This window comes from Enhydra lutris, unplaced genomic scaffold (assembly GCF_002288905.1).
Source record: "Enhydra lutris kenyoni isolate GAN:26980312 unplaced genomic scaffold, ASM228890v2 scaffoldscaffold13, whole genome shotgun sequence".
Classification (NCBI taxonomy): Eukaryota; Metazoa; Chordata; class Mammalia; order Carnivora; family Mustelidae; genus Enhydra; species Enhydra lutris.
The window spans coordinates 9,296,209-9,323,815 of record NW_019154097.1 but is presented as its reverse complement, the minus strand read 5'-3'; the positions used below and the strand labels follow the sequence as shown (position 1 = coordinate 9,323,815).

The window sequence follows — 27,607 nt, the reverse complement described above, 5'->3', positions numbered from 1 at the left end:
AAAATTTTAATTAAAGAAAGTATATATGAGAGGACTCTGTAAATTGAGAATAAGCAGCTTAGCTTTTTAATATTATTAATAATGTATTCCATAATGTATTGCTACAGAGAGCAAAGTTGGAATGATCATTATAATGGAAATAGAACTACAAAGGACAGCTAGTGACCGTATTTCAATAGTTGGCCGAAATCTGGAAAATCACGATTCAGTACCTTTCACATCTGGTCGATACGGTAGTCCATCATCTTTTTTTCCCAACAAACTAGTGTCATCTGTGTCTATAAAAGAAGAGTTTTCAGATTAAGACACACAGGATGTTTAAGTCATACCATGAAGCTCCCAAATATTCCAAATGCTCCAGTCCTTCCCAACTCTGTCCACTTATCTTGCTCACATTTCCCAGCATTCTCTTCATCTATTGTGCCATTTCTATCTCGGGCCTCAAGGCACCCCAAATATATACACGTTCTGCAAGATGAACAACCTAACTTCATTTAGATTTCAGCTCAAATGTCATCTCCTTAAAAAGTCTTCCCTGTGCAAGCTAAAATAACACAGACCCTAAAGGCAAAGGATTAGCCCTCTCTCCATGGGACAATGATCTCAATATTTACCTCTCCTACCACTGTTTCTCTGAAAACATATCAGATTAAGATAAAGGTGGGGGGCGCCTGGGTGGCTCAGTGGGTTAAAGCCTCTGCTTTCGGCTCGGGTCATGATCCCAGGGTCCTGGGATCGAGCCCCGCATCGGGCTCTCTGCTCAGTGGGGAGCCTGCTTCCTCCTCTCTCTCTGCCTGCTTCTCTGCCTACTTGTGATCTCTGTCTGTCAAATAAATAAATAAAATCTTAAAAAAAAAAAAAAAAAGATAAAGATGGAATCTCAGCTTTGTTATCAGACAAAACTTCGATAGAAATGACCCCAGACTGGTGAACTGTATTTGGACTGGGAACACTGTAACTGAACCAAAAATGCATGTTGGGGGCACGTGGGTGGCTTAGTGGGTTAAAGTGTCTGCCTTCGGCTTGGGTCATGATCCTGGGGTTCCGGGATCAAGCCCCCACATTGGACTCTCTGCTCAGCAGGGAGTCTGCTTCCCTTCCTCTCTCTCTCTCTGCTTGCCTCTCTGCCTACTTGTGTTCTCTGTCAAATAAATAAAATCTTAAAAAAAAAAAAAGATGTCAAAAATGCATGTTGGAAGCACAAGCTTCAGCGTCCCACTACATAGTGAGAAAGGAAAGGGAAGGTGGGATTAGGTATGAATGGAAGTATTACCAAAAGGACCAAGATAAAAGTTAAGGACCAGGGGCTCAGTGGATTAAGCCTCTGCCTTCAGCTCAGGTCATGATCTCAGGGACCTGGGATCGAGTCCAACATCGGGCTCTCTGCTCAGCGGGGGGCCTGCTTCCCTCTCTGCCTGCCTCTCTGCCTACTTGTGATCTCTGTCTGTCAAATAAGTAAATAAAATCTTTTTTTAAAAAAAAGTTAAGGACCAACTACTCCAAAGGATTCTAAATAGGCATCAATTTCAATTAGTAAAATTCTCAAGGTTGACCTACTTGAAGTTTGAATTTGTAGGTAGAACCATTCAATCATGAACCAGTTCTTCATAGAAGGCATTATTTCTCCAAGCTACTGTTTCAACTTGGGCTTTAAATGCCACTCTATGAAAGAAAAACAAACTATGCACTTCTTTAAGATCAAGGCTAGGTGGAGTGTCTACCTACAAGGGGTCTCTATCAGCAAATGGTGTGTTCTCCCACCCATATCTGATCTGCACCTGGAAATCCTCTGATGAGCTTCTTGAGCATTCTCTGGTAGCTTAAAGCAGAGATACTGCAATCCCTAGTGTTGTATTTCACAAATAATTTCTTACCAGTATAAAGTACCAAACTCTGGCTTACAATATTTTCCCCTCAGCTTAGATAAAAACATATACCCTTAGTAAGTCCAAAAAAGGCAGGAGGGTTGGGCCTTGTAAGCAGGAAAGACCCGCAAGTCCATGACAATGTGTCGGCTCTTATATGTTGTAAGTTACTAGGAAATAACACATTATCCTAGCCCATACGTGTATTACTAAGGAACTTGAGAAGTTCTGCCTTTAGTGACTGGATATTTCTTTTTTTTTTTTTTTTAAAGATTTTATTTATTTATTTGACAGAGATCACAAGTAGGCAGAGAGGCAGGCAGAGAGAGAGGAGGAAGCAGGCTCCCCGCTGAGCAGAGAGCCCGATGTGGGGCTCGATCCCAGGACCCTGGGATCATGACCCGAGCCGAAGGCAGAGGCTTTAACCCACTGAGCCACCCAGGCGCCCCGTGACTGGATATTTCTAGTTGAAATGGAAAACAAAAACAAATTCTTAGCTGGTATCATGGCTCTAAACTATGACAAAAAGCAAGAAAAGAATTTTCTTGGTAAGAAAGAATTTTAAACTGAAAGTAATAATTTTTCCTTACATTCTATAACCTCACACCAAAATCTCTAACAGTACAAAATATGTAGGGGCAAAAACTACAGAGAAAACATGAAAAACAAAGTGAACTTTTATGCTCTAGAAAAAAAATATGAATATATGGTAATGCTTGTAGCTTTACTATAATTAAAATAAGTTGACTATTAAATAGCTATAATCATTACTATAAATTTGAAACAACCTTTAAGAACTATGAATGTATCTACAAGTCTATGTTAGGAAAGGCTTAGTAACTACATGATCAACAGAAAAGCATTGTTTGAGTCTTGAGAAGACGAAAATAAATGAAAAAAAATCTGAATTAGTAACAACAAAGAAATTCTAAAATACAAAGTAATAGAAGAAACAAATAGAACATCAAAGACTTCTCATTTTACAAATATGGAACACTACCTAAATGACAAATAAGATTTCAGACATAGAATATTAAAGACAGGTCTCTGGATGAGTAGAATGGATTTTACCTGTGCAATGACCGAGATGCCTTATATCAATTTGTTCTTGCTTTATACAAGATGCTTCTCGAACAAAACAAGGATTGTTGTAGGAACTCCCATCAGAAGCACACACAGGATTAAAACTGTAGCCACTGCAATCTATATTACACACACACCTGTTGGAAAAGACAAAAATTACTTATATTTACAACAAAAGTATTTCACAGTGCTGTATTTCTCACTTTCTTCTTTTCTGCTTGCTGTTAACAGAAGTCAATATATTGTTTTAAGTCACTGATAAAAAAAAATTAAGCAAAGTGAACGCTCAGCTAACAATTTCTTTCAGGTGAGAATTTAGAGATAATTTCATCTGGATATTATTAATCCAGTGGTTTCCCCAGAATTTTCATATCTAGATACAATAATCAAGGGATGTCAAATGTCCACAATGTTAATTAAAAAGCAACATGCCATAGTGGAAAGGACACAGAACCAAGTCAAAAGTCATGAATCTAAATCTCAGCCCAACTAATTACTAGATTTGGGTCCAGATTCTTCCCCTAAGTCTTAGTTTGATCTGTAAAATAGAGGTTATAATAATATACCAACCTCACCAAATAAAAAGAAAGACTAAAAAACATAATTTGATATGAAACATGTAAAATGAAAGCCCTCCAAAGTGTTTCTGGCTGCACATCTACCTGTATCGCTGAGTGTCCCCCAACACTGACACCGCACAAGAGATCCCAGGCATGATCACTCCTCCCAAGAGCAAGAAAGTCTAAATGAGAGTATAAAAATAAGAAAAAAAACAGGAGCACCTGGGTGGCTCAGTCAGTTAAGCCTCTGCCTTCAGCTTAGATCATGATCTCAGGGTCCTGGGATCAAGTCCCACATCAGGCTCCCTGCCCAGCGGGGAGCCTACTTCTCCCTCTGCCTCTGCCTGCTTCCCCCCACCTCCCTCCTCTTGTACTCTCTCTCTCTCTCTCTCTCTCTCTCTCTGACAAATAAATGAATAAACTCTTTTAAAAGATAAAAATAAAATTCAAAAAATTGAGACTCTTCTGCTTCCAGTAACACTGTAGACTCAGAGGTTATGCTAAGCTTCCCACTGAAAACAACAAAAATTACAGGAAAAGTATTTTAAAATATTCTCTCAAATGCATTCATAAGTTGACAAGAAATCAAGGAATATTCAGAATAAAAGTTATATGAAGACAGGAACACAGAAAGGTCAATTGAGCTGGCTAAAGCTGATTTTCACCTTGAAAAGTGTTTACCAAACTGGGTAAATTCAATTATCAACTTTTGTAGCCTTGCAGGCCTCTGGGAACAGAAGACAAACAATGCCGACCTACCTAAGATGGGGAGTTTGAAGACCCTGGGAAAGCTAGAACCTCAAAAAGCTACAACTCTCAACATGAGGGTAAACTAGAAATGAGTTTCCATATTCCACAGGGACTATTTAAAGTGGGAAAGAAAATGCTGTGTTGAGCCATGGCACTGAAGAGAGGGAAGAAAGACATCTCCCCTGAGAACTGAAAGCCACAAGCCAGCCCTCACATGGGTAATTACAACTTAAAATACTACTTGGGTGTTCTGGAAAACCTCAAGCCCAGAGTTTATTTTAAGAGCCAAGGACTGGAAAGGCCCCTAGGCAGCTGACAGAAGCAAATGCAATCTCCTTTGGAGAAACCAACTTTATTATCCTCGACCTCAAACATTTTCCAAGATACACTTGTGAGAAAAAATAAGCAGATCACACTCACTCAGTCATATATCTACAACAAATAAGGAAACAAAACACCATGAGTAGAACAAAATGATCTGAAAATGAACCAAGCAGGGGTACCCAGCTGGGTCAGCCAGTGAAGCATGCGACTCTCAAGGGTAGAAGAGTAACTTAAAAAAAAAAAAAAAAAAAAGGAAGGAAGGAAGAAAATGAACCAAACAGAATTTCTAATAGGTAAGAATGTATTATTAGAAATAAAAAAACTTGGGGCACCTGGGTGGCTCAGTCGGTTGAGCATCTGATTCTTCATTTAGGCTCAGGTCATGATCTCTGGGTTGTGAAATTGAGCCCTGCATTGGGCTCTGCACTGGGTGGGAAGCCTGCTTAGGATTTCCTCTCCTCCTCACACTCTGCCCCTCCCCCTCCATGGCATGTACACCTCTCTCTTTCTCTCAAAAAATAAAAAATAAAAGGAAATTTAAAAACGCAATAGACAGACTTCACAGCAAATTAGATAAACAAAAGGTGAGTTAGGGAACTGGAAGACAAGTCAAAGGAAATTACTCAAATCACAGCAGAGAGTAAAGAGGTGGTACACAGGGAAAAAAAGATGAAAAGACATGGAAGACAGAAGTGACAGAATTTGGAAAACTTGGACTGGACCTCAAGAAGGAGTAAAAGGAATGAGGCAAGGGCAATATTCTCAGCAATTCTTTGTCAAACTTTCGAAAACTAAAAAAAGATACTTATCTAAATATTCAAGAAGCCTGATACATTCCAAACAGGATTATTAAAAAGAAATCTAGACAAAGAGATATCACAGTAGAATTTTACAGCAACAACAAAAAAGAATATTTTAAAAGCAGTCAGAAAGAAGAGAAAGGTTACTTTTAAAAGAGGTAAGAGTAAGAGGGACAAGTGTCTTCAAAAGAAATACTGAAGCCAAATTATTTATAGTCAGACAGTGAAATAATGCCCACAATGTGCTGAGATAAAATAGAATTCTATATAAAGACAAACATCTTTCATGAATGAGGGTAAAATAAAAGTAATTTGGAAGAAGTAATAACTTAAGAGTTTGTCATCCAATGGCTATCAGTAAAGTTAATCATAAAGGCAGTTGAACAATGATTTCATAAAGAAGACCTGAAATGCAAATGAAGAACAAAAGCATAAATATATAGGTAACATTAACAAAGCTAGCCTTGCAAGGGCCCAACAATTTCACTGGTAGGTAAGGTCCCTTAAAATCTCGTATACATGTGCATCAGGAAATGTAAATAAGAACATTCAAAGCAGCATTACTCATGAGAACAAAAGACTGGCAACAATCCAAATGTCCATCAACAGTAAAATGCACTGTAAAAGTCCAAAAATTAAATTCAATAAGCAGTGAAACTGAATGAACCATGTGCATTCACATGAATGAATCCCAAAAACATAATTGCTAAGCAAAAGAAGGTACATAGAGAGATGATTCCATTTTACACAAAACTCAAAATCAACTAAGAGATTTATCATATGTGGTAAAAACCATTTTAAAGGCAAAGAAAATGCAGGATACTAGGTAGGTAGAGGAAAGATGCAGTCAGGGAGAACATCAAAGGGCAGCTCTGAAGTACTGATAATATTCTATTTCTGATTTGGGAGGTAGGATTCACAAAACTTTGTTTCATTTTTGTGCATCAAACCAAGTGTGTAAGTTTTCATGCATTTTTAAATATATATTCTATTTCACAATTTAAAAATTAAGGCACCAGCAAAAAAATTAACAATTCGTATTTACTAAAGTCAGAAATGGCTTTTACACTTCAGCAGGCGTGTGGGGATTGAGAATGTGACAGAGACCACATTTGGTCTGCAAAGCGTAAAATATTTATCATCTGGACCTTTACAGAAAATCCTTGCTGACCCCAGCTTGACGGGATATAAGTGACCAAAGTTGGAATGGCAATAAAAGAGAAAAGGTGGCTAATGAAAGATTATAGAGCTTTTTCAGGAATAAGAAAAGGCCCAGCAACAAAGGCAAGATACCATACCAATCCAGTGAGAAGAAACAAGTGATTCAGCAGTGGGCACTGAGCACAACTGTGACCGAGTGTAGGAGAAAATTAGCATTCCTCGGCGGGATGGCACCACTGCAGGTCAGACTAAGAACTCTGAGAACAAACCATGGCTATGTTCTCAATGGCACATGAGGAAAGAAAATAAAATTACTATGCCAAGGAAGTCCAGCTCAGTGAAACCATGAGCAGAGGAGGAAAATATTAGACTCCAGAGGCTGCTGAGGCTACTGATTACAGCGATTACAGCTGTTTGCACACTGACAGAGATGCGGAGGGCAGGATGCCCAAAGCATAGGCGTGTGCACTAGGGTGGGAAGAAATCACTTCAGTAAATATGCCAAATTCAAAACATGTAACAACCATTTACTCTGCTCCTACTGTGTGAGAATACTCACCTTTGCCTTACTTAATCCTGACAACAAAGAATTATAAAAAGGGAAGATGAAGGGGTGCCTGGGTGGCTCAGTGGGTTAAAGCCTCTGCTTTCGGCTCAGGTCATGATCCCAGGGTCCTGGGATCGAGCCCCGCATCAAGCTCTCTGCTCAGCGGGGAGCCTGCTTCCTCCTCTCTCTCTCCCTGCCTGCCTCTCTGCCTACTTGTGATCTCTGTCAAATAAATAAATAAAATATTTAAAAAAAAAAAAAGGGAAGATGAATATGAACAAAGGTAAAAAGCCCAAGATCACAAGACATAAACACTTCAAGTTTTTTCTCGTCTTAAAAAAGTGACCAAAAATTAAATCACTAGGCATCAATTCAAGAAGTTAGAAAAAAAACAATGAAATATGTCCAGTGAAAACAAAAAAGAATGGAAAAAACAGAGGAATGGATACAGATACATGGGGATACAGATATGGAATGTAGATAGATCTCAGCAGAAATAGGAAACAAAGTTACAATAGAAAGGATCCATAAAGCCAAATTTGGTCCTTTGAAAAGACTCTCATATCTACAAAGGAGGATAAATCCAGAAAAAGAGAAAAACACATGAGGAATGAAATAGACTACATTCAGTGAGGATTACGGTTTAACAGGTGATGAAGGGTTATTATAAGCCACTTTAAGACAGCAAATTTGAAAACTTAGGTAAAATGAGTAACTTTTTAAAAATAGTAACTATCGAATTTAACTGGAACAAGACATAGAAGCTGAATGGTATTTTAATCATTAAAGAATTAAACTGGTTGTCTGAAAACAAAAAAAGTTCTTCAAAGACAGTTTCAGAGGCAGGTGTTGTTTAAAAAGAAAATTTATGGGAGTGCCTGGCTGGCTCAGTCATTGAGCATCTGCCTTTGGCTCGGGTCATAATCTCAGGGTCCTGGGTTTGAGCCTCACATCAGGCTCCCTGCTCGGTGGGAGGCCTGCTTCTCCTTCTCCACTCCCCCTGCTTATGTTCCCTCTCTCACTCAAATAAATAAAATCTTTAAAAAAAAAAAACAAAAAACAAGAAAATTTATGAACACATTCATTCCAATCATTCAATAAATAGATCAATCTATTCTTTCACAAAGTCATCCAGAGAATAGAAGGAATACTCCCTAACTCACTTTCTAAGGCCACATAAACTTTAAAAAAATCAATAAAAGTAACAGATTACAACTCACTGAATAAAAACAAATAAAAAAGGAAGTCTAATGGCAGACGGAACACCAACCAGTACTTCACAGGCAGAGATACTGCAATTATAAAATAGCAGCAGGATATGATTTAAAAAAAAAAAAGGAGCACCATGAGAACAAAGATGAGCTCTTAGAAATTAAAATGACAGGGGCACCTGGGTGGCTCAGTCGGTTAAGCACCTGACTCTTGATTTCAGCTCAGGTCATGTTCTCAAGGTCATGGGATCAAGCCCCGCATCGGGCTCCTTACTCAGTGAAGAATCTGCTGGAGACTCTCTCCCTCCCGCCTTCCCTCCTTTGGCCTCTCCCCCCGCTGGCACCTGCTTGCTCTTTCTCTCTCAAATAAATAAATAAAGCTTTACAGCAGAAACAAAAAACTCAAAAAAGGAGAGGTAGATAAATAGAAAATGGGAGAAAAAGTAAAAAATTAAAGGACTAATCCAGGATGTCCAACAACTAAATAACAGTAATACAAATAGAAAAGAGAGGAAAGGAAGTCATCATCAAAGAACCAACTGAAGAAGGGGTGCCTGGCTGGCTCAGTCAGCAAAGCATGCGACGTTTGATCTCAGGGTTGTGGGTTCAAGCCCCACATTGGCTGTGGAGATTACTAAGAAAAAAAAATTTTTTTTAAATGCTAATTGAAGAAAATTTCTCAAATCAGAAATAAGTAACTTTCTAAGAAAGGGTGTAACATTGTGAAATTCCACTATACTGGGGACCAAAAGATTCTACATGCTTCAATAGAGAGAAAACAGATCCTATAAAAAGGATCAGGAATCAGAATGGCTTCAGGCTTCTGCAGCAATACTGGAAGTTAGAAGACAACAAAGGCATGCTTTCACAATTCTGAGGGAAAATTATTTCCCATTTAGAATTATGTAGTTGAGAAGTTATACGTATTAGGTGTAAGATAAAAACAATTCCATGGCGCCTGGCTGGCTCAGCCAGTGGAGCATGTGACTCTTGATCTTGCAGTTGTGAGTTCGAGCCCCATGCTGGGTGTAGAGATTATGTAAAAATAAAATCTTTAAAAAAAAAAACAAAAAACCTTTCAAACATTAAGTCTCAAAAGTTTTTGGCTTTTTTTTTTTTTTAACATCTTGTACCCCTTTTCAAGAAGCTACTGAAAAATAGACTAAAATGAGAGAGTAAAACCAAGAAATAAAAACAAAAATACAAGAAGCAGACTATCCCATACAGAAGGGGAGGCAAATTAATTTCTAGGATACTTGTGGTATAACAAAAAATATATTTGGTCTTTGTCCCCCATTCCTGGCACAGAGCACCTAAAACTCTTGGAACTGTCTGATAGATGGGAGAATCTTTTATATGCTAAGGGAATGACTCACTGTGGGACTCACTGTGGGAAGGAAGGGAGGGACCAGTTTGACAACAGAAATACCAACCACGGTAACCACGGTCAGAACTTCCACTTCCCACCCCAAACCAACCCACCTGACTTCTGGGAACAGGGGAGAGAGAGAGGGATTGGAGATGGAGTTCAGTCACCAACGGTCAATAATTTAACCAATAATGACACCGCAATAAAAAACTTTGAACAGAAGCATTCCAGGTTGGTGAACACACCCACGTGCTGGGAAGGTGGTGCACCTGATACCATGGAGACAGAAGAGAAACTCCTCAAGACCATTCCGGACCTCGCCCTATACGCCTCTTCATCTGGCTGCCCATTTACGTCCTTCACAATAAACAGTAAGTGTAGCGCTGTGTGTCCTATTTGCAAATTCTCAAGCCTGAGGGGAGGTTGTAAAAATCTCCAAACTGGTAGCATGCTGGGAGAAGATGCAGGGAACCTCACTGGCAGGTGGTGTCTTGTGGGTCTGTGCCTTCATTCTGTGTCATCTGGGCTAACTCCAAGTGGAGAGCATTGGAAGTGAACTGAGTCGTGGAACAGCTGGTTGGTAGAGAAGTAGAGAACTGGTTGTTGTTGGAAAAGATACAACACAAGTTAGATCCCAGAGTGACAGCTCTATACAAGAGCAACCAGTCGACACTGAAACAGCTTCACTCTCCACAGTCCTATCGATGGCTGTGATTACCAATTACTAAGAGGTCTAGTGCCCCATGCCCTTCTTAGCCAGGGGACAGAATGCCCAGGTAAGCCTGCTCCAGACTCTGATCCACACTTGGCTCATCTTTACCATATGGTGGTGAAGTGTCCCCGCTCTTCCCTCCATGTCCTACTGCCTGACTCTGAGCACACTCATTTAATTGACTTCTGAGAGCTAGAGGTCAGCTCTGGCAAGATAAGAAGGAGAAAACACAGAGCAGGCCCTTCTCTGACCACGTTCCTGCCAGTCCATACATGGCAACACTAGAATCCTGCCAGATGTCTCCTCTATGAGAAGTCCTAGGTTCCCCAGGACTCAGTCAAGCTCTTGGCCACTGACGTCCCCTGAAGGGAATCTTGTAAACTCTCCAGGAAACTGAAAGTCAGACTCTGACTCAGAAACCATTCGATGTATCTTCTTTTATAAGCTTTCATGCAACCATGGCACTACGGCCCTTTCCTTCTACAGCTGGGTTAATGCTCCACACTGGTAATACAGCAATATTCTATTTTATACCCTAGGTATTAGGTACACAGATATAGTATTTTTTAAATTGTGTACATACGTAAGCCATATTTTACAACAGAAGTTTTAAATAAAGCATAGATCGATATGCACAGTGTATTACCATCAGTTTTAAAAAAGGAAAGAAAGAGAATATGTGTACCTACTTGCTTGTACACGCATAAAACAATCACTGGGAGATTAAATAAACATCACATGACTGCCTCTAGTAAAGACACCTGAATGGCTGGGGAACAGAGGCAGGAAGCAGATTTTTTACTGTGAAGCCTTTTAAAGCTTTTGAGTTTCTAACACCGCAAATTTCAAAGGCATGAATGCATACATACATACATAAATGAATTCAATGACTTCTATGATTTTTGCAAATCACAACTCCCTAAGTCTTTAAAATAGGGATAATACCTCATAATACTGGTGAAAGAACCAAATAAGCTTTTGTAAAAAACTCTTTGAAATCAAATACTATGTACATATGAAAGTAGTATTATTATTATTGAAAAAAATCTTTCCCTTCCTTTCTCTTCACTTTATATAAAAAGTGTTATTCCTTCCTGATATGGTAAGTTTATTTAGCAGTTAAGAAAAACACTGGCTTAACCAATGCATGTGGGGATGCCTGGGTGGCTCAGTCAGTTTAGTGTCTGCCTTTGGCTCAGGTCCATAACCTCAGGGTTCTGGGATCGTGCCCCATATTGGGCTCTGTACTCAGCTGGGAGTCTGCTCCTCTCTCTCTCCCTTTCCCTCTCCCTCTCCCTCTGCTCATGCTCACTCTCTCAAATAAATGAATAAAATCTTAAAAAAAAAAAAAACCTAATTCATGTGAAGTTGTTTAGATTTAAAAACACCTATGAAGCCTGCAAAAAGTTCAGTACAATACCAGTCTTTTTCATGTATATTAAATCCATACAATGACACTGTGTGCAGCTCTAAGTGAGTAATAAAACCCTAGTGTGAACAGCCATGAGTTCAACAAAGACCTACAGAGGGATACTACAACCCAACCTTATGCCAAGTTCAACCAGTATAGAAATCAGCAAGACAAAGTCCCTGTCCTTAGGGAGCCAACCATCTGCTAGTGATCCCAACAGCATAAGTGCCACGTAGAGGTTATTTCTCAAGAACAAGGAGCAACACAGAATAAGGTCACCTAACTCATAGGGATTGTGGAGGACAGCAAGGGAGGCTTCTGGGAAGAGGCACAGACTTGTGACCTGAGTCACACCTCATCCAAGTCGAGAAGGAAGAGTAGGAATTAGATAGATAAATAGAGATGGGACTCCAGGCAGAGGGAATGAGAGGCAAACTATCAAAGAGTAGCACATTATTCAGAAAACTGCAAAAGGTTATGGGGATATGGTGTTCTGCATTTTAAAAACAGACCTCTCAAAGGAAACCTTTACTGACAGCTGTGTAGTGTTGAGTAGTAGCAGGAATGCTCTGTACTGTAGTAGGAAAGTACTTCTGGATGAGGAGCCTGCTATTGCTAACACCCAGCTTATACTATGTATAAACTAATATTTAATAGTGTTGTTTTCAGTTATCAGAAGAAAAAGAACAACCTATAATTATTTTTCCATTATAATCTAAGGGGCCGGCATACGAATTTATTAGACCTAAATAGTTTTAAAAGTCTGTATTCTATATACCCAGAGAAGGGTGATGTTAAATGACAAAAAATTACTGTCATCTCTGATTAGGAAGAAATAAAGAATATATAATGGAAGGAGAGGAACTTCTTTGGTTCTTTTTTTAAAAAGCCTATGTGGCATCCAGAAAGGAGAACATAATGGAGGACACACATGTATAGCATCACTCTCTCGGCTTAAACCAGAAAAAAGATTTCCTTGCACCTACTGAGAGAGACTCATCAGACTGTGACACTTACCAGCCATCTGTGTCAAACAGAAAATGGTCCCACGATGGACAAAGATGTCTAAGCAGGTAGATTAAGTGTTTATCAATGTTGTCTGTCACACTGCATACCTACGGTGATTCTCTGAGCAACTCTGAAATCTCCCATCACTCAGAGAAAGAGCATCTCCAAAAAGATTGACATCAAAAAGGCAGGAGAGCAGGGACTATTTCCACAAAGGGCATCACACATGAAGTTCAAAAGAAGTAATTCAAGGACTTTTATAACTCACCTGTATTGACATTATGCCTGATGATTCTACCGAATCTCAAACCATTCGTGGGTAGAGACTTAGGTCCGGACTATAAAGGTACTGATGTGAAGGAGTTTTAGGATTATCTGGCCCCACTGTACAGACGAACAACTAATGGCCATCCTGCAGCAGTCACTTCACCTTTGGCCAGATTAGAAATGCTGTTTAGAAAAGGAGGGGTTGCTACAAACATATGGTTCAAGAAATATAACGTGCTGTAAAGCAGGAGCTGTTTCCAAGTTTTAAGACTAAGCAGATCTGGGCTGAAGCCTTTATTTGTTGGTGCAAGACTCTGAGGCTCTTCCTGCCTCCATTCTAGGAGCCCATACAGAAACAGGGGCCAGAAACTCAAAGCGGTTTGGAATGCTGAGCCCCCCACAAGGAGAGCAGCTGTTCTGCAGACTTCCACAGTACTGTGACAGACTTTACGGGAATGAGAAATAAAGTTCTGTCAAACACCCCCTCCGTCCCCCCAAAAAAGACTAAGCAGAAAGTCCATCCACTGTACTTCAATGGTCACAACGGAAAACCAAAACCTCATCGGGGGGGGGGGGTCAAATTTCTTGGAACCTCACAACCTAGCTCCAGGTATAAATTCAAAAGGGAAGCATCAATGAAGATAGCTATCACTAACCCATGTGAACACCAGAGTGTCACTGGAGAGGCACAATGTGCTTCAGGAAGGAAGAGGGGGAAAAAAGCCTTTCAGAAGCTAAATCTAATTTAAATTATAAATAAATTAGCCACTGAGCAAACAAGAGATAAAATACATGCTTTATTTATTAATAAAGTCCATACACTTCACTCAGAACAACCTATTTACTCTTTTACATTGAGAATTTATTCCTACATTAGACACCGTTCCTATAGGTCTATTATCTCCTATTCTGGGAAAGAAGAGAAGCAAACTTAAAAGCTGGGGTCATCTATACTCAGGTTCATTGTCAAAGCACCTTAACAGTACTCAGAAGCAGCAGCTAAGAACCTGAGGTGGGAGAAGAAAAATTATTTTCAAAGAACCCAAAACACAAAGCAGAATGCAGCCATAAGCTCAGGGACGAAGCAACCACCGTTGAGAACATCAGGGTGTACACAACGCATTAGAAAAATCCCTTGTCGTTGGACCTGTGTTCTGGGCAACTGCAAGCCATTCAGCCTCTTCTGAGACCAGCTTCACTTGTAAAATCAGGATAATACTTCTTGTCACCAGACAGAACTGCCCTAAAGAGCTGAAAAACAATTTATGTAACAATAGCTGAAAAATCTAACACACTATACAATATGAAACACTAAGACAATATATTTAAATAAATTTCCATTTAAATGGCTAAATAAAAAATTAGCACTTCTCTTAATATGCGAAGAATTAAGTTACATGATACCACTGATCCCACAAAATGCCAGGGTTGTTTTCTAAACTAGTAGAAAAAAAGAGAGAGAGCTTTAAAGCAAGAGATTTTAGCTGCCCTAGGAAACCAGATAGGGTATAAGCATTTCTTCTAATAGAAAACACATTTCAAAATGAGAAAAAATATTTTTAAATGAATATCCATACCTAAAAGATAACATGAAATATAATATACAACATGAAATATAATATCAATTATAGTATCAAGGAATATTTTTCAAACTATAGGTCATAATCACTAGTGGATAAAGAAGTCAATTCTGGGGGTGACTGGGTGGCTCAGTGGGTTAAAGCCTCTGTCTTCGGCTCAGGTCATGATCCCAGGGTCCTGGGATCGAGCCCCACATCGGACTCTCTGCTCAGCAGAGGGCCTGCTTCCCCCTCTCTGCCTCTCTACCTACTTCTGATCTCTCTCTCCCTGTCAAATAAATAAATAAAATCTTAAAAAAAAAAAAAAGTCAATTCTGGCATTTTTTAAGGAAATCAGATAGAAAATATGAGAGTACCTCGCATTTAATAAAGGTAACTATTATTTCATACAACTTTGTTTTACTTAATCTGTATTATTACCATGTGTATACATACCCAAGTGCTAGGTCACAGTGTAAATCTCGTTCTTACATGGAGCTGTGGTTAAAAACACCTAAAAGTCACTGATACGAAACAGATAGGCATGTGGCCTTCTAGATGGCAGCTAAGGTGCAAAAACAAGAAATTTAGAAGTAGCCAGTACTGAGAGTGACCAGAAGAAAATAAGGAAAGGAAAGTAATCTCAGCTGGGATCAGGTTGAAGAGGGCAGTGTTTTTTTAAAAAGTCATCAAGCATCAGTCCTTGAAGTAGGAAAGGTATAACAGCATTCTTTCTGGGAACCAAACAGGCTAATGGCTGGCGGGGTGGAGGGGACGACGCTACTGGAATTTAGTAGACTCTGCCCCATAAAACCTCTGACTTTAATCCTTACTTTTCTCATCTGTAAAGTGAAAGAACTAGGCTAGAAGATAAATTTTAAGATCCTACTCAACCTTAACATTTTCTGATTCTGGTAGAGTTTATAATAAAGCCATGACATGAGTACTTATTTTATAACTATAGTTTTAACTTTTAATTAAAAAATTAAATAACATCTTCCTAATAAATAATGGGTGTTTTTATATAAAAATCAAGGCTGGGTGGCTACGGCTACATATGGACATCTCTCAATTTTGCCTACTGAAAAGGTTTTGTGGGCTGGGTCAGAATTACCCTTAGGCAAACTAAACTATGCAGCTATTCACCTGGAAGTAATCATGAAAAACCCACAAGGATTTAAATAACCAGAAGGAGTTAAATAACCTCCTTATAATTTCCTCAGTACTGGGGCACCTGGATGGTTCAGTGGTTTAAAGCCTCTGCCTTCAGCTCAGATCATGATCTCAGGGTCCTGGGATGGAGCCCCGCATTCGGGCCCTCTGCTCAGCAGGGAGCCTGCTTCCCTTCCTCTCTCTCTCTGCCTGCTTCTCTGCCTATTTGTGATCTCTGTCAAATAAATACATACATACATACATACATACATACATAAATAATTTCCTCGGTACCACGGCCCACTTAAAAGTTAAAAAAAAAAAAAATACAATAGCCATTGAGGTATGCCCAATTGTTAAACTCACTACAATCAGTAGTAAGTGTTCTATACATAAAAGATTAATGTCCTAAAATATCCTTCTGTCTTCTTCCATTGTAGGACTAGCCATTTTAGATTAATCACTTACGTAAATTTAGGTAAAGGTACCAACTGCTTCCTTAATGTTTTCCCATTATTGCACCAATTCCTGGCCTGGACTTGGCCACCTGTCCCAGTCTTCATGTTCCCTGGCTGGCTCCTCAGCCTGCATGCTCCTTTCTACTGGTAAGCTATTCCCTGGTCTGTGCCTACTTCCTTATGCTTAAAGCCTGTTATCTGCAAAAACGTTGGTTGCAGGTCCTCAAACAGACAAACAAAATTAATTTCATACCTGCAAGGGAGTTACTCTGACTGGGCATAGGGTACATATTATATTACGAGGTGGTGTTTCTAGCAAGATGTATATTCTACTATAGAGATGTCATATGTGAGGCTGCCTCTGAGACTAGATGGAAACTGTTCTACTTCCAAGCAGAAGATCTCTATGTCTTTCAATTAAGGGATGAAAAATGAGAGCAGAGAAATGTCTAAAACAGGACTGGAGAGAGCTACTACCATCAAAAGAGTACAAATAAATCAACAGACCAAGCCAATCAATCAATCACTGACAACTATTTTGACTCTGAACATCTTTATAGAACAGTCCTGAACAAAAACACTAAAAAGAACTAAATCTCTACAAAAGTAGACACACACACACACCCAGTACTTCATCATGCCATACCATTAGCACAAAGCAAGAGGAGGAGCACATAACAACTCTTGTCTGTTCTCTCTGCAAGTCCATATCACTCATCATTTCTTTCCTATTCTGCAGACCCACATCTACTTTGGAAAACATGTACTTCCCAATCAAATCACTCTGACTGAAATGGATGGACACATGTCAACCCAAGTGACCAACATGTAGAAACAGAGCAAATGCCAAGTTTTGCTAAATTCACTTTTTACTAAACTTGTCTTGTGCCAATTCTCACCACCTTTAAAATATATCAAGTAAATTATGAGACATTAATTTTACCATATACCACCCAAACAGCCAATTTTGAATCATAATCCTGAAAAAGGTGCGATCCTGATTTTCAAAACTCCCTATGGGCATTAATGCTAATTAAACCATATTACTACTATTCAGTGAAAGACCTGAATATGTATTTGAGGGCTGAATAAAACCTGGGACCAGAAAACACACAGTGAAAATATGTGTGAGCAAGGAAGAAAGTGCAAATCTCTATAAAATAAGTGTTTTAAACTATCCACTAAGGGGAAATTAGGGATGTGAAGATCCATTTGGGCTATAATGTCCTGAAGTCAGCATTAAAGCTTTTAGAATAAACTATGCAAAAAGCAAACACCGCGGGGAAATGAGAGGTTGAGAATGGGAATAAATAAACAGGAAGAAACAAACATAACGGTGTCAATGATGTCAGTATTGTTGCTCTTCACCCCATACTGTGTGAAAATTGGACAGACAATGCTGTCCAGCTACAAAACCCACCTTACTGAAGGCTGAATATGAGTGAGAAAATAAAACAACAACAGGTCAGTCTGTGCAAATGGGATTTCTAAAAATACTTTACTCATTACATAATAATTACTATATCTCAAATTCTGGATTTTCCTTACATGGAAATACGTGCAAAGTTTTTACATAAAAATGCAAGTTAAGAAAAAGAGAACCTTATTAATACTAGTAGAAAGTATAATGGTAGAAGAATTCAGAATAAAAGTGTTTTTGAGGAATAAAACCGGCACTTAGGATAAAATATATAAAACTGTCAATAAAAATAAAGGGAGAGGTAAACCTAAAAAAATTATACATGGATTCTCATTCTAAAATACAATACTTTAACTTAAATAGCTATGATATTATACCAACATAAGAGAAAAATTAATACAAACACCGTTAAAAAAATATAGAAGGCACATACAAAATACCTAGAATCAGGTTAAAAGATCCCTCTCTACAATATAATAGTGCTGATGATTAACTTCCAAGAAAATGCATCCCTTTCCCTCAATCAACTCACCCAACATTTTCTGCATCTTCATCACACTCAGCTTTATATTTGCAAGGTCCACACTTGGAGTGTTTTCTGTGAACTTCTGCCCCTGACCCCTCCTCTTCTGCTTAAAAAGAAAAATTAAATTTTCAAGCAAAAGTTGGGTTCCTTTCCAGATAAGCTTCACGTTTTCAGCAGCCATTATCCTACTTCTAAGGAAAATATACCTGAGCTCTTGAAAATAATTACTTCCAAAATCTATCAATGCTTGGGCCCAAAAATATTGCCAATACAGAGTACAACATAATCTATGAGGAAAATAAGTATTGGTACTAGCAAAACAATCCCTTAACCTATGTACAAAGGTGCAATATAGGTTTTGACAATTGCCTTTAGAAGAATTATCACATAACATTAAATAAGAAAGAGAAAATAAAACATGGGTAATAAATTTGGTCCACTGATTACCCTACTGAAATAGTGTGTGTGATGCTGGTCAGCAAATAAATGATTAAATGCAGTAGAGTATAACCACTTCTTCACATCAGTTTCAAACCTGCCTTTCTTACTCTATTAACAACTAATTCCAGAATAAAAAATATATATATTTATCTCCAAATCTGTGAAAGGAAAGGGGTCTCCTTATGAAAGACTTGCCTCTTTTCCTACTTTGCCACTTAGCACAGCCATAAGTACCCAGAATACAGAAGTGTGTGGGTCTCCTACGATCCAGCACAAAAAACCATGCATACCTCTAAGTCCCCAACTCCTATCCCACATTTAAGGGCTTTTACATTTGTGGGGCTCATCAAGAATGGATCCTACCCTGATCGTTTCAAACTGGGCAGGGAGCTCTGTTCTGAGAGCAATTTAGGGATTCAGCTTTCTCAAGGATCTCCCATTCTGGTTTGGAAAAGAACACCTTATTCAGGGGGTGTCAATTAGTAAAGAAGATAGGAAAAGGAAAAATCCATAAACCTAAAATGTCTCAGTTTGGTAATACTTCCAAACTTTCCATTTTTTAGTGTCTGCCTACACTTTAAGTAGAAATCTTGCCCCAAATTCTTATGAACACTCCCCGATTCCAGGGAATCCTATGTATTTCTGAGGCTTTGGTATGGACACCCCGAGCTCCCTTAAGTTTATGTACTAATCTGAACAAAGCAGTTGGCCTTTCTAAACTCATACTCCCTAAAGAGAAATTGTCCACCTTATATCCTCGGAGCAAGACATCCAGTATTTACACTATTTACACAAATCTTGACACAAACCTTGACATACACAAAACTTCCACTTCTTTAGTATAAGGACAATTTCCTTACTGAATATCTGACCACAGGGATTAGATTACATGATCTCTCTTAAAATCCTTTCCAGCTCTCAGGTCTAGAATTGATGGCCTGATGGTCCTTCAGAAGAGATCATGAAGCCTCTGCTTGAACATGTCTATTTAAATCACATCTTATTATGGGATATAGCTTTAATTTTTTTCCCCTCTGAAACTGTCATCCCATTTCTTCTATTCCCTAAAGTGACCTTTGAAGTGCCTTTCAACTCTGACATTTTAGGATTCTATGAAATGTGGAAGTCTGAAGTAGGGTTTCGATAGTATCGAAAGGATCACGATTGTAATTTTCATCTGTTTAAGTGTGAATTTTACTAGAGTAAGTTTTCTTTGAGTGGATCTCCACAGTACCAACAGCATTATTTTGCATACCGTGGATACTAAGTATGACAGCTTCATTAGCGTTGACATAAATTAATCATTCTTAATTCTGATAATTTAGAGTAAACTCTTGTTAAATGCTATTACCAGATGTTACTTTTTTAAACAGAAGTGATTTATATATCTGTAAAATAAAATTTCAAAACACAGATTCTACTACAGTTATTCTGCAAGCCTTCTCTTTGCCATGCACGACTCGCTCCAGAGTTTTATAATCCTGAAGCTTGAAAATTCCTTAAGAGCAAAAATTTGTAAGCAAGGGGTGAAAGATTCACCAATACTCTGGTGCAACCCAAAATCACCTGTGGGGATGATCCCAAGGAGAAGGCACTTTGGTGCAATCTCAATTTTAACAGGAGTTACATTTCCACTTTTTGTGTCAACAAAACTTTAGCGAAAATAACCGCATGATACAATGTGCCTAGGGTTGCGAGTGATGGCTAAGAGTTTCTTTCTGGAGTAAGGAAAATGTTTTAAAATTGACTGCGGTGATGAATGCATAACTCTATGTACCAAAAGCCACTGCACTGTTATGTGACTTTTACCTCAATAAAGCTGTTCAAAACAGAAAACAAACGTCCTTTAAGGGGTACTTGAAACTTACCTCCTTCTCCAGATCCAGAGCCATTATCTGAGAATAAAAATAAACAGTGAATAGAAATATTTTTGCTGGAAATTTCATCTTATCCAATGGTAAAATTTCCTATCAAAAATCAAACTGTGATGGGGTGCATGGGTAGCTCAGTCAGTTGAGCCTCTGACTCTCGGTTTCAGCTCAGGTCACAATCTCAGGGTTGTGAGATCGAGCCCTGCATTGGGCACCATGCTCATTAGGGAGTCTGCTTGAGATTCTCTCTCTCCCCCACTCTGCCTCTCCCCCAAACCCCCACTCACACATGTTTGGGCGCTCACTCGCTCTCTCGCTCTCTAAAATGAATAAATAAATCTTTTAAAGAAATCAAACTGTGATAGGAATTCTCATGTAGCCTTTCTGTTATTTTTTTTTAATATGGAACTAAACTGTTTCTATATACCTATTCCATGTCTTTTTCCAAATAGAAATTCCTTGGACACACGATCATCTATACCTCATACATCTGTTGTAGCCCATTTAGGAAATATGCAGGTGCCTTGCACAGAGTAAAGGCCAACAAACACTGTAAAGTAAATGGCTAGATAAAAGTAATTTTAATCAACTCACTTAAAAGGAAAAAAAATTAATTTGGTTAAAGCTTGAGAGGAATAATGAATAAACTACTTTTATTAGAAAGGGAGGAAAAGAGCTTTGGGTCTTGCTCCAAAAATCTTAATGAAATCTGTGGACAAAGGCCAAAAGCCAAAAGGTAAGAAAAAGCCTCAAGGCTTAAAAGGGAAGAACTTCAGAGCTGAGGTTTTCAAATTACTGCTAAAATTAGCTTCATCTAGGAAACTTAACCAGAAGCACTCTCACCAAGGTGTAGGTGAGACACTCATCACTAATGAAATTAAAGAGTCTCCCTCAATATTACCAGCAAGAAGTCAGCCTAAAATGTAATTAATATGAAATATTTATTTTATAAATCCTTAAAAGGCCAACATATGGGTGTAGAGCATGTTACAAACAGGGTAATGCTATAGTATCATCAGCATGATATAGTAAAAAGCAGAGATAGCAAGTGATGCACTTGACACATTTTATCCAGCACTTTCGGGGGGGATGGGGGAGAAACATCCTTAAGAACCCACTTCAGCTCTTCACAGAGTTCCCCAGAATGGGAGATAATGCCCTTCATAATATCACTCCTTCCCCTTTAATCTCCTTCAGATAACGATCGAATTCCCAAAACATGGTAGAAACAGGAGGAACTAGAAAAATACATATTTTCTGTAATGTCTACTGTAAAATCTTCATGGGGTTTTATAAAGTCTTAAATTGTATTCAATTTTGATTGATCATAAACAATTACATCTGAGTAAATAAGGAGGAAAAGAAAGATTGGAAGAGCAGAAAAAAACAAAGAAAGAAGGGAACTCAATTTAAAATTGTTTTAGGACCAAACTTTTCTTAGGAAAACACTCCCTTTTTCCTTCTATTCTAAATACATTGACTGGGTACATATTAAGTGCTAGGCAACACAATAAATGCTAGGAATAAACTGATAAATAAGGAAGCCCCAGTGCATGAGATACTCACGCCCAACCAGTTTTCAAACCATCCCCATACCTTCCCTTCCCTTAGTGCCCTTAAAATTCTTTAAAAAAATTAAATATCATGACTCCCCCGATAATGAGATTGAATTCTTCTTGTAGATTATATTTTCATTGCACATGTGCCTTCCACCATCCACACAACTCCACCCCTACCCAGGGACTAGGCTGTACCTCCCCAGGCAGGGCATACTGCTTTCCTGCTGAGAAGCAACTGCTCTGGCAGGAGACACATGTGTCAGAGAAACGAAATGCTAGGATATATACTGAGAGATAGGCACAAAGTATGAACAAACTCTGCCAGGAGATGCCATGGAAGAGAAACTACGAAGGGTAAAAGGGTAAAGCTCAACCTTAAAGCATACGACAGGAGATTTCAAGTAAACAAAAGAGAACATTATTTCTAGCACAGGGACCAGGACTAATAAAAAGACCAAATGAGATGAACAACACTGGCCCACCGAGCAACTAACAAGACCAATATAGCAGCTCACAGCTTAGCTGATTCAATCCTCATTTAACAATCCCGATATGATATCCATTTAACAGTTTAAGTAACTGGGGCTCAGAGGGTCTAAGTGACTTATCCAAGGTCATACAGTAAGAAAGAGCTGGAAGTTAACACCCAGTCTTTTAACCTGTGCAGTGCTTTTTCCAATCTACCATCCTGCTTCTAATTTGGGATTATAAAGGGTTCTGTATTCTTTTTTAGTTTCTAAACCAAGTCTGTGAAACACAAGGTACTTAGAGAAATAGACAAGAATCACAATAAACAATAGTCTATTAGCCCAAGAATACAATCATTTCACCAAGCACCTAATTATCTGGTATAGGGAAAAGAATTTGTCTTTGTCCAAAGACAGGTTTGGTTTTTGTCTCAGCTTCTGAAAGGTAATCTATATCATACCTGATAGAAGTGTCATGTTTAGTAGGGAGGGCACTGACCACATCAGATCTTAAGGTGGGGTTGGCCACACACAACAGTCCTACGGTGAAGGCTGGTCAAGCCACAAGGACCAACCATGTAATTTAGAGTAGGGGGACTTTCAGTCATGTGGTACCAGTGGACCTGGAGTTGGAGATCAACCACTTAGACAATGGATCGTTCATGCTTATATAATGGAGCCCCAGTAAAAATTCTGAACACAGGCACGGTAACATAAAGTGAAAGTAAAAAAATACACTGTATCATATAAGAAATGTCTATACCTTTACTGCTAATCTTCATACAGTAATTCAAATTACAATACATCACCTGCATCCCTGCCCCGAAATACAAATGCAAGTAAGAAACTTACATCCATGCCTTCCAAAAATAATCGCTACCGATTCAGGAAGGAAAAGAGAAGGAAGAAATACAAAAAAACTGGAGGAATATAGGTGACAAAGACTGGCAGACAGAAGAGAGAAGATATAAAAAGAGACAAGCTTGGAAAGAGACACATCCTGGGATGCCACTAATGGCTTTCTATGGATAGTCTCCACCCCTCCCCCGCACCAAGAAAATAAAAATCAACAAAACAGATCCCATATCATTTCTCACGCCAAATCTTGTTCTATCTAATATTTAAACCATAAGGCAAAAGATATGCAAAGTCCCCATGAAAATGGCAATAAGCATTAACAATGTACGGGATGTAACACAGTATTCGACCATGTGGGGTTAAAAAACAACATGAAATGCTGACAAAAAAGAGCTCCCCACACAAATGATCCGTACAGCAGTTCTGGGAATACACATCTGACTGGAAATTTCCTTTTAGAAACCATGGTGGAATCATTTCTAAAGTTTACTCAGAAAAATACCACACATACCAGAGTAGCATGGGCCTCTTGCTACTACTGTTATCTCTTTCTGGTGCTTACAAGCAGCCCTTCTGAGAAAGCATTCATTTTGGTAAGTGTCCCCATTTGATCCACAGACAGGAATGTAATTTGTATGACACTGCAAAATAAACAAAAATAAATTTTCAAAACTAGGCATGAATATTAATAGTTTATTTCATATTCATGAATATAATACTATAGTATTGTGACTTAGTTCTACTCCAGAATAGTTTGTTCTTTTATTTGGTTTTTTTAAAAAAAGAGAATTATACCACTTTCTCACAACTTTTTTCACATTTATAATGAAAATAATTATCAAATATCCACAAAAATGAGAATGAAAATCCCATGCTACCTACTTCATCTGCTTGTTACAAAGATCAAGTGAGGTAAGAGGGAAATTCTTGGCAATGTTTGTAATAAGCTAAGAAGCACTAACTATATAACGTCATTTTTTTTTTTTTAAGATTTTTATTTTATTTATTTGTCAGAGAGAGAGAGAGCGAGCACAGGCAGACAGAGTGGCAGGCAGAGGCAGAGGGAGAAGCAGGCTCCCCACAGAACAAGGAGCCCGATGCGGGACTCGATCCCAGGACACCGGGATCATGACCCAAGCCGAAGGCAGCTGCTTAACCAACTGAGCCACCCAGGCGTCCCATATAACGTCATTTTATTACTATCAAAATTCATTTATTCAATACCTGTGGAATGCGAAGTCCCAAGGTAAACACTATAGAAAACAGGAAGAAATACATGATCTCCAAGTCCACCAGCATCCATGTGACTATGGACTAGTATCATCACCCTTTTCTCCCCTGTAACATGGTAATTATAATAGCCATCCACCTAATAAAGTTGTTGTGAGGAATAAGAGAAATCCATCTTTACATTTATATCTGGTCATAGTAAATTCCCAATAAGTATTAGCTGGTTTTGCTATGCTCTCATCATTTCTGAGTCTTAGGTAGTTGCCCAGAGTCATAGCCAAGAGTAGGAAACCTCTGATTTCCTACTCTAGGATGTGTGATGCGCTCTAACCACTACACACTCAAGTTATTCAGCAGTGTCACTGTGTCACTCAGTGGTAGCGAACAGGAGGTTCACTAGTACAGGCTATGACCCCAAAATCCAACCTAACAAGCACATACCTAGGAGTGAGCATGAGATGGAAGATGCAGACCTGCTGTTCTGTCAGTCTGTGTCTGGGGGGTCTCTCTTAGGAATGTCTCATTTTGTTATGGGCAAATGAAGGGATTTGGACAATTTTAACATGTGACTTCTAACATGGGCACTGACTTAACCCAAGATCCTGACTCTACCTGAGGTCTGCTGCCTCCTCACTGCCATCCTCACTGGGGGAAAGAACTCTCCCCTATACCTTCTATTTACCTGGAAGAACATGATCCAAAGTAATTCAGAAAGGTGCAAAGTGCACAGCTCTGGAGCCACATCCATGCAAGCATTTGTTGTGTACCTACTGTGTGTCAGGAACTGTGCTGAATACAATAAATAAGAGAGTAACAACAAGGTTGGGATGGTCGATATTACCTGCCATCCTGACTAGGCCCCAGGGTTCCCAGATTCAATATTATTTCTGGATGCTCTATGACAGTTTTCTGGATGAATTTCCATTTGAATCAATGGACTGAGTCAATGTTGGTGGGATCATCCAATACACTGAGGGCCTAAGTAGAACAAAAAAGGGGAGGAAAGGAGAATGGCTCTCCCTGCCTGATTTAGGACATGGGTATTCTCCTGGTTCTGTGGCCTTCGGATTGGGACTGGAACTATACTACCAGTTTTCCTGGACCTCCAGCTTCCAAAGAGTGGATCATGGGACTTTTCAGCCTCCATAATCAAGCAAATCAATCCCTTATAATATAAACACTCCCCCTCCATAACCCCCCATATACATATACCATATATATTTCCTATTGGTTCTATATCTCTGGAGAACCCTAATACAAAGATCTTATAAGAAGGCATGACATCTAGCAAGAACAGATACTGATAAATTCAGGAAAAAAGACAATCCAGAGCACTCCAGGGAGAAGAACAAATTTGAAGAAAGAAAAAAGGGTAATAGTCATAGGTCCTCCTCTCTGTACATAACTCAAGTGTTTTGTTCTGGGTTTTCTGGGGTTTTTGTTTTTGCAGATTTATTTATTTGAGAGAAAGCGAGGGAGAGCACAAGTGGGAGGGGCAGAAGGAAAAGGAGAGAGTCTTAAGCAACTCCACACTTAGCACAGACCAAAACATGGGGCTCACTCTCATGACCCTGAGATAATGACCTCAGCCAAAACCAAGAGTCAGATGCTTAGCTGGCTGTGCTACCCCCATAACCCACGTTTTAAAGGAAAAATGCAATTTTGATAATTTTTCTCGGTACAAAATAAAAGTTGCTTTGTTTATGTAATAGCTCTTATTAGCAGACTGAAAAAAACAATTTTAGACTTTATTTAAAATCCTGTTATTATCTTTTAAAATGTGTTTAAATTATATACCAGAAAGCTCATAGTAACACTAAAAGCATGCTGAATCACAAGCAAGTTTTTTAAATGGAATTGAAAGATACTGCTAAAGCACCCAGCAGAGAAGTGTTTAATGGACATATGAGGTGATTTTTCTTCAACTGGCAATAACCTAACTCTAACTTGAACAGATTTATAAATTATAAGGAGGCAGAGTAGTCAAAGGAAAGTTCATTCAGCAGCAGGATCAAATCAGGCTGTAAGCCCTTAGGCAGTTTGCTCCTACAGGGCAAGCAACTTGTCTTCAAACATCTTTATATCCTCAACGTCTAGCACTGAGCACAAAGCAAGCACTGGATAAATGTCTAGTGATCTCAACTCCTAACTTTCATTTCTCTTTCCTTCTTTGCCACTAGGTAAGAATGCTAGGGATTCAGACAGATCATGAGAGGATTTTCTAGCTGTCCAAATACATTTAAAAAGGTCCAAAAGGCTACTTTTTATAATCTTAGAGTTGCAGGGAAAGACTTTCAACTAATGAAAAGCAGAATCCTAAAAACAAAAATAGAAAAATATGGTATGAAAATTCAAAATGTCTTTATATCAAAAATTATTAAAAATGAAAATGACACTAACTTCTTTAACATTTTTTTAATCTGTATAAACTAAAAAGGAACCTAAGACAAATATTTTGAGTGATTTAGTACTGAAAAGAGAAATGAAAACACCTACAATTGACTCTTAAACATGGGGATTTGGCTCCAAAACTTCAGGCATAACCTGACCCTCCCAAATCTTAATACCTACTGTTGACAAGAAGCCTTACCAATAACATAGTCAATTAACACATATTTGGTTTGTTACATGTATGATATGTTGTATTTTTACAATAAAATAGGCTAGAGAAAAGAAAATGGTATTAAGAAAATCATCTAAGGGACGCCCATGCAGCTCAGTTGGTTAAGCAGCTGCCTTCAGCTTGGGTCATGAGCCCAGGGTCCTGGGATGGAGTCCTGCATCGGGCTCCTTGCTTAGCAGGGAGCCTGCTTCTCTCTCTGCCTCTGCCTGCCACTCTGCCTGCTTGTGCTCTCTCTCTCTGACAAATGGATGAATAAAATCTTTAAATAGATAGGTAGGTAGGTAGGTAGATAGATAGATAGGAAGGAAGGAAGGAAGGAAGGAAGGAAGGAAGGAAGGAAGAAAAAGAATAAAGAGGTTGCCTGGATGGCTCAGT

The 27,607-nt window shown here is 38.8% G+C and overlaps 1 protein-coding gene across 2 annotated transcripts in view; it reads right to left on the bottom strand.

The window, feature by feature from the left end:
• LOC111145808 (transmembrane protein with EGF like and two follistatin like domains 1) overlaps positions 1-27,607 on the bottom strand; it is an 85,700-nt gene that overhangs the window by 26,330 nt on the left and 31,763 nt on the right. For both annotated transcript variants that reach the window (XM_022501051.1, XM_022501052.1), the window contains exons 3-7: positions 23,891-24,020; positions 20,493-20,519; positions 18,190-18,286; positions 2,937-3,085; positions 213-278 (exon numbers count right to left, since the gene is read on the bottom strand). In XM_022501051.1, coding sequence (XP_022356759.1) covers positions 213-278; positions 2,937-3,085; positions 18,190-18,286; positions 20,493-20,519; positions 23,891-24,020 — 469 coding nt within the window. The remainder of the gene's footprint in view (positions 1-212; positions 279-2,936; positions 3,086-18,189; positions 18,287-20,492; positions 20,520-23,890; positions 24,021-27,607) is intronic.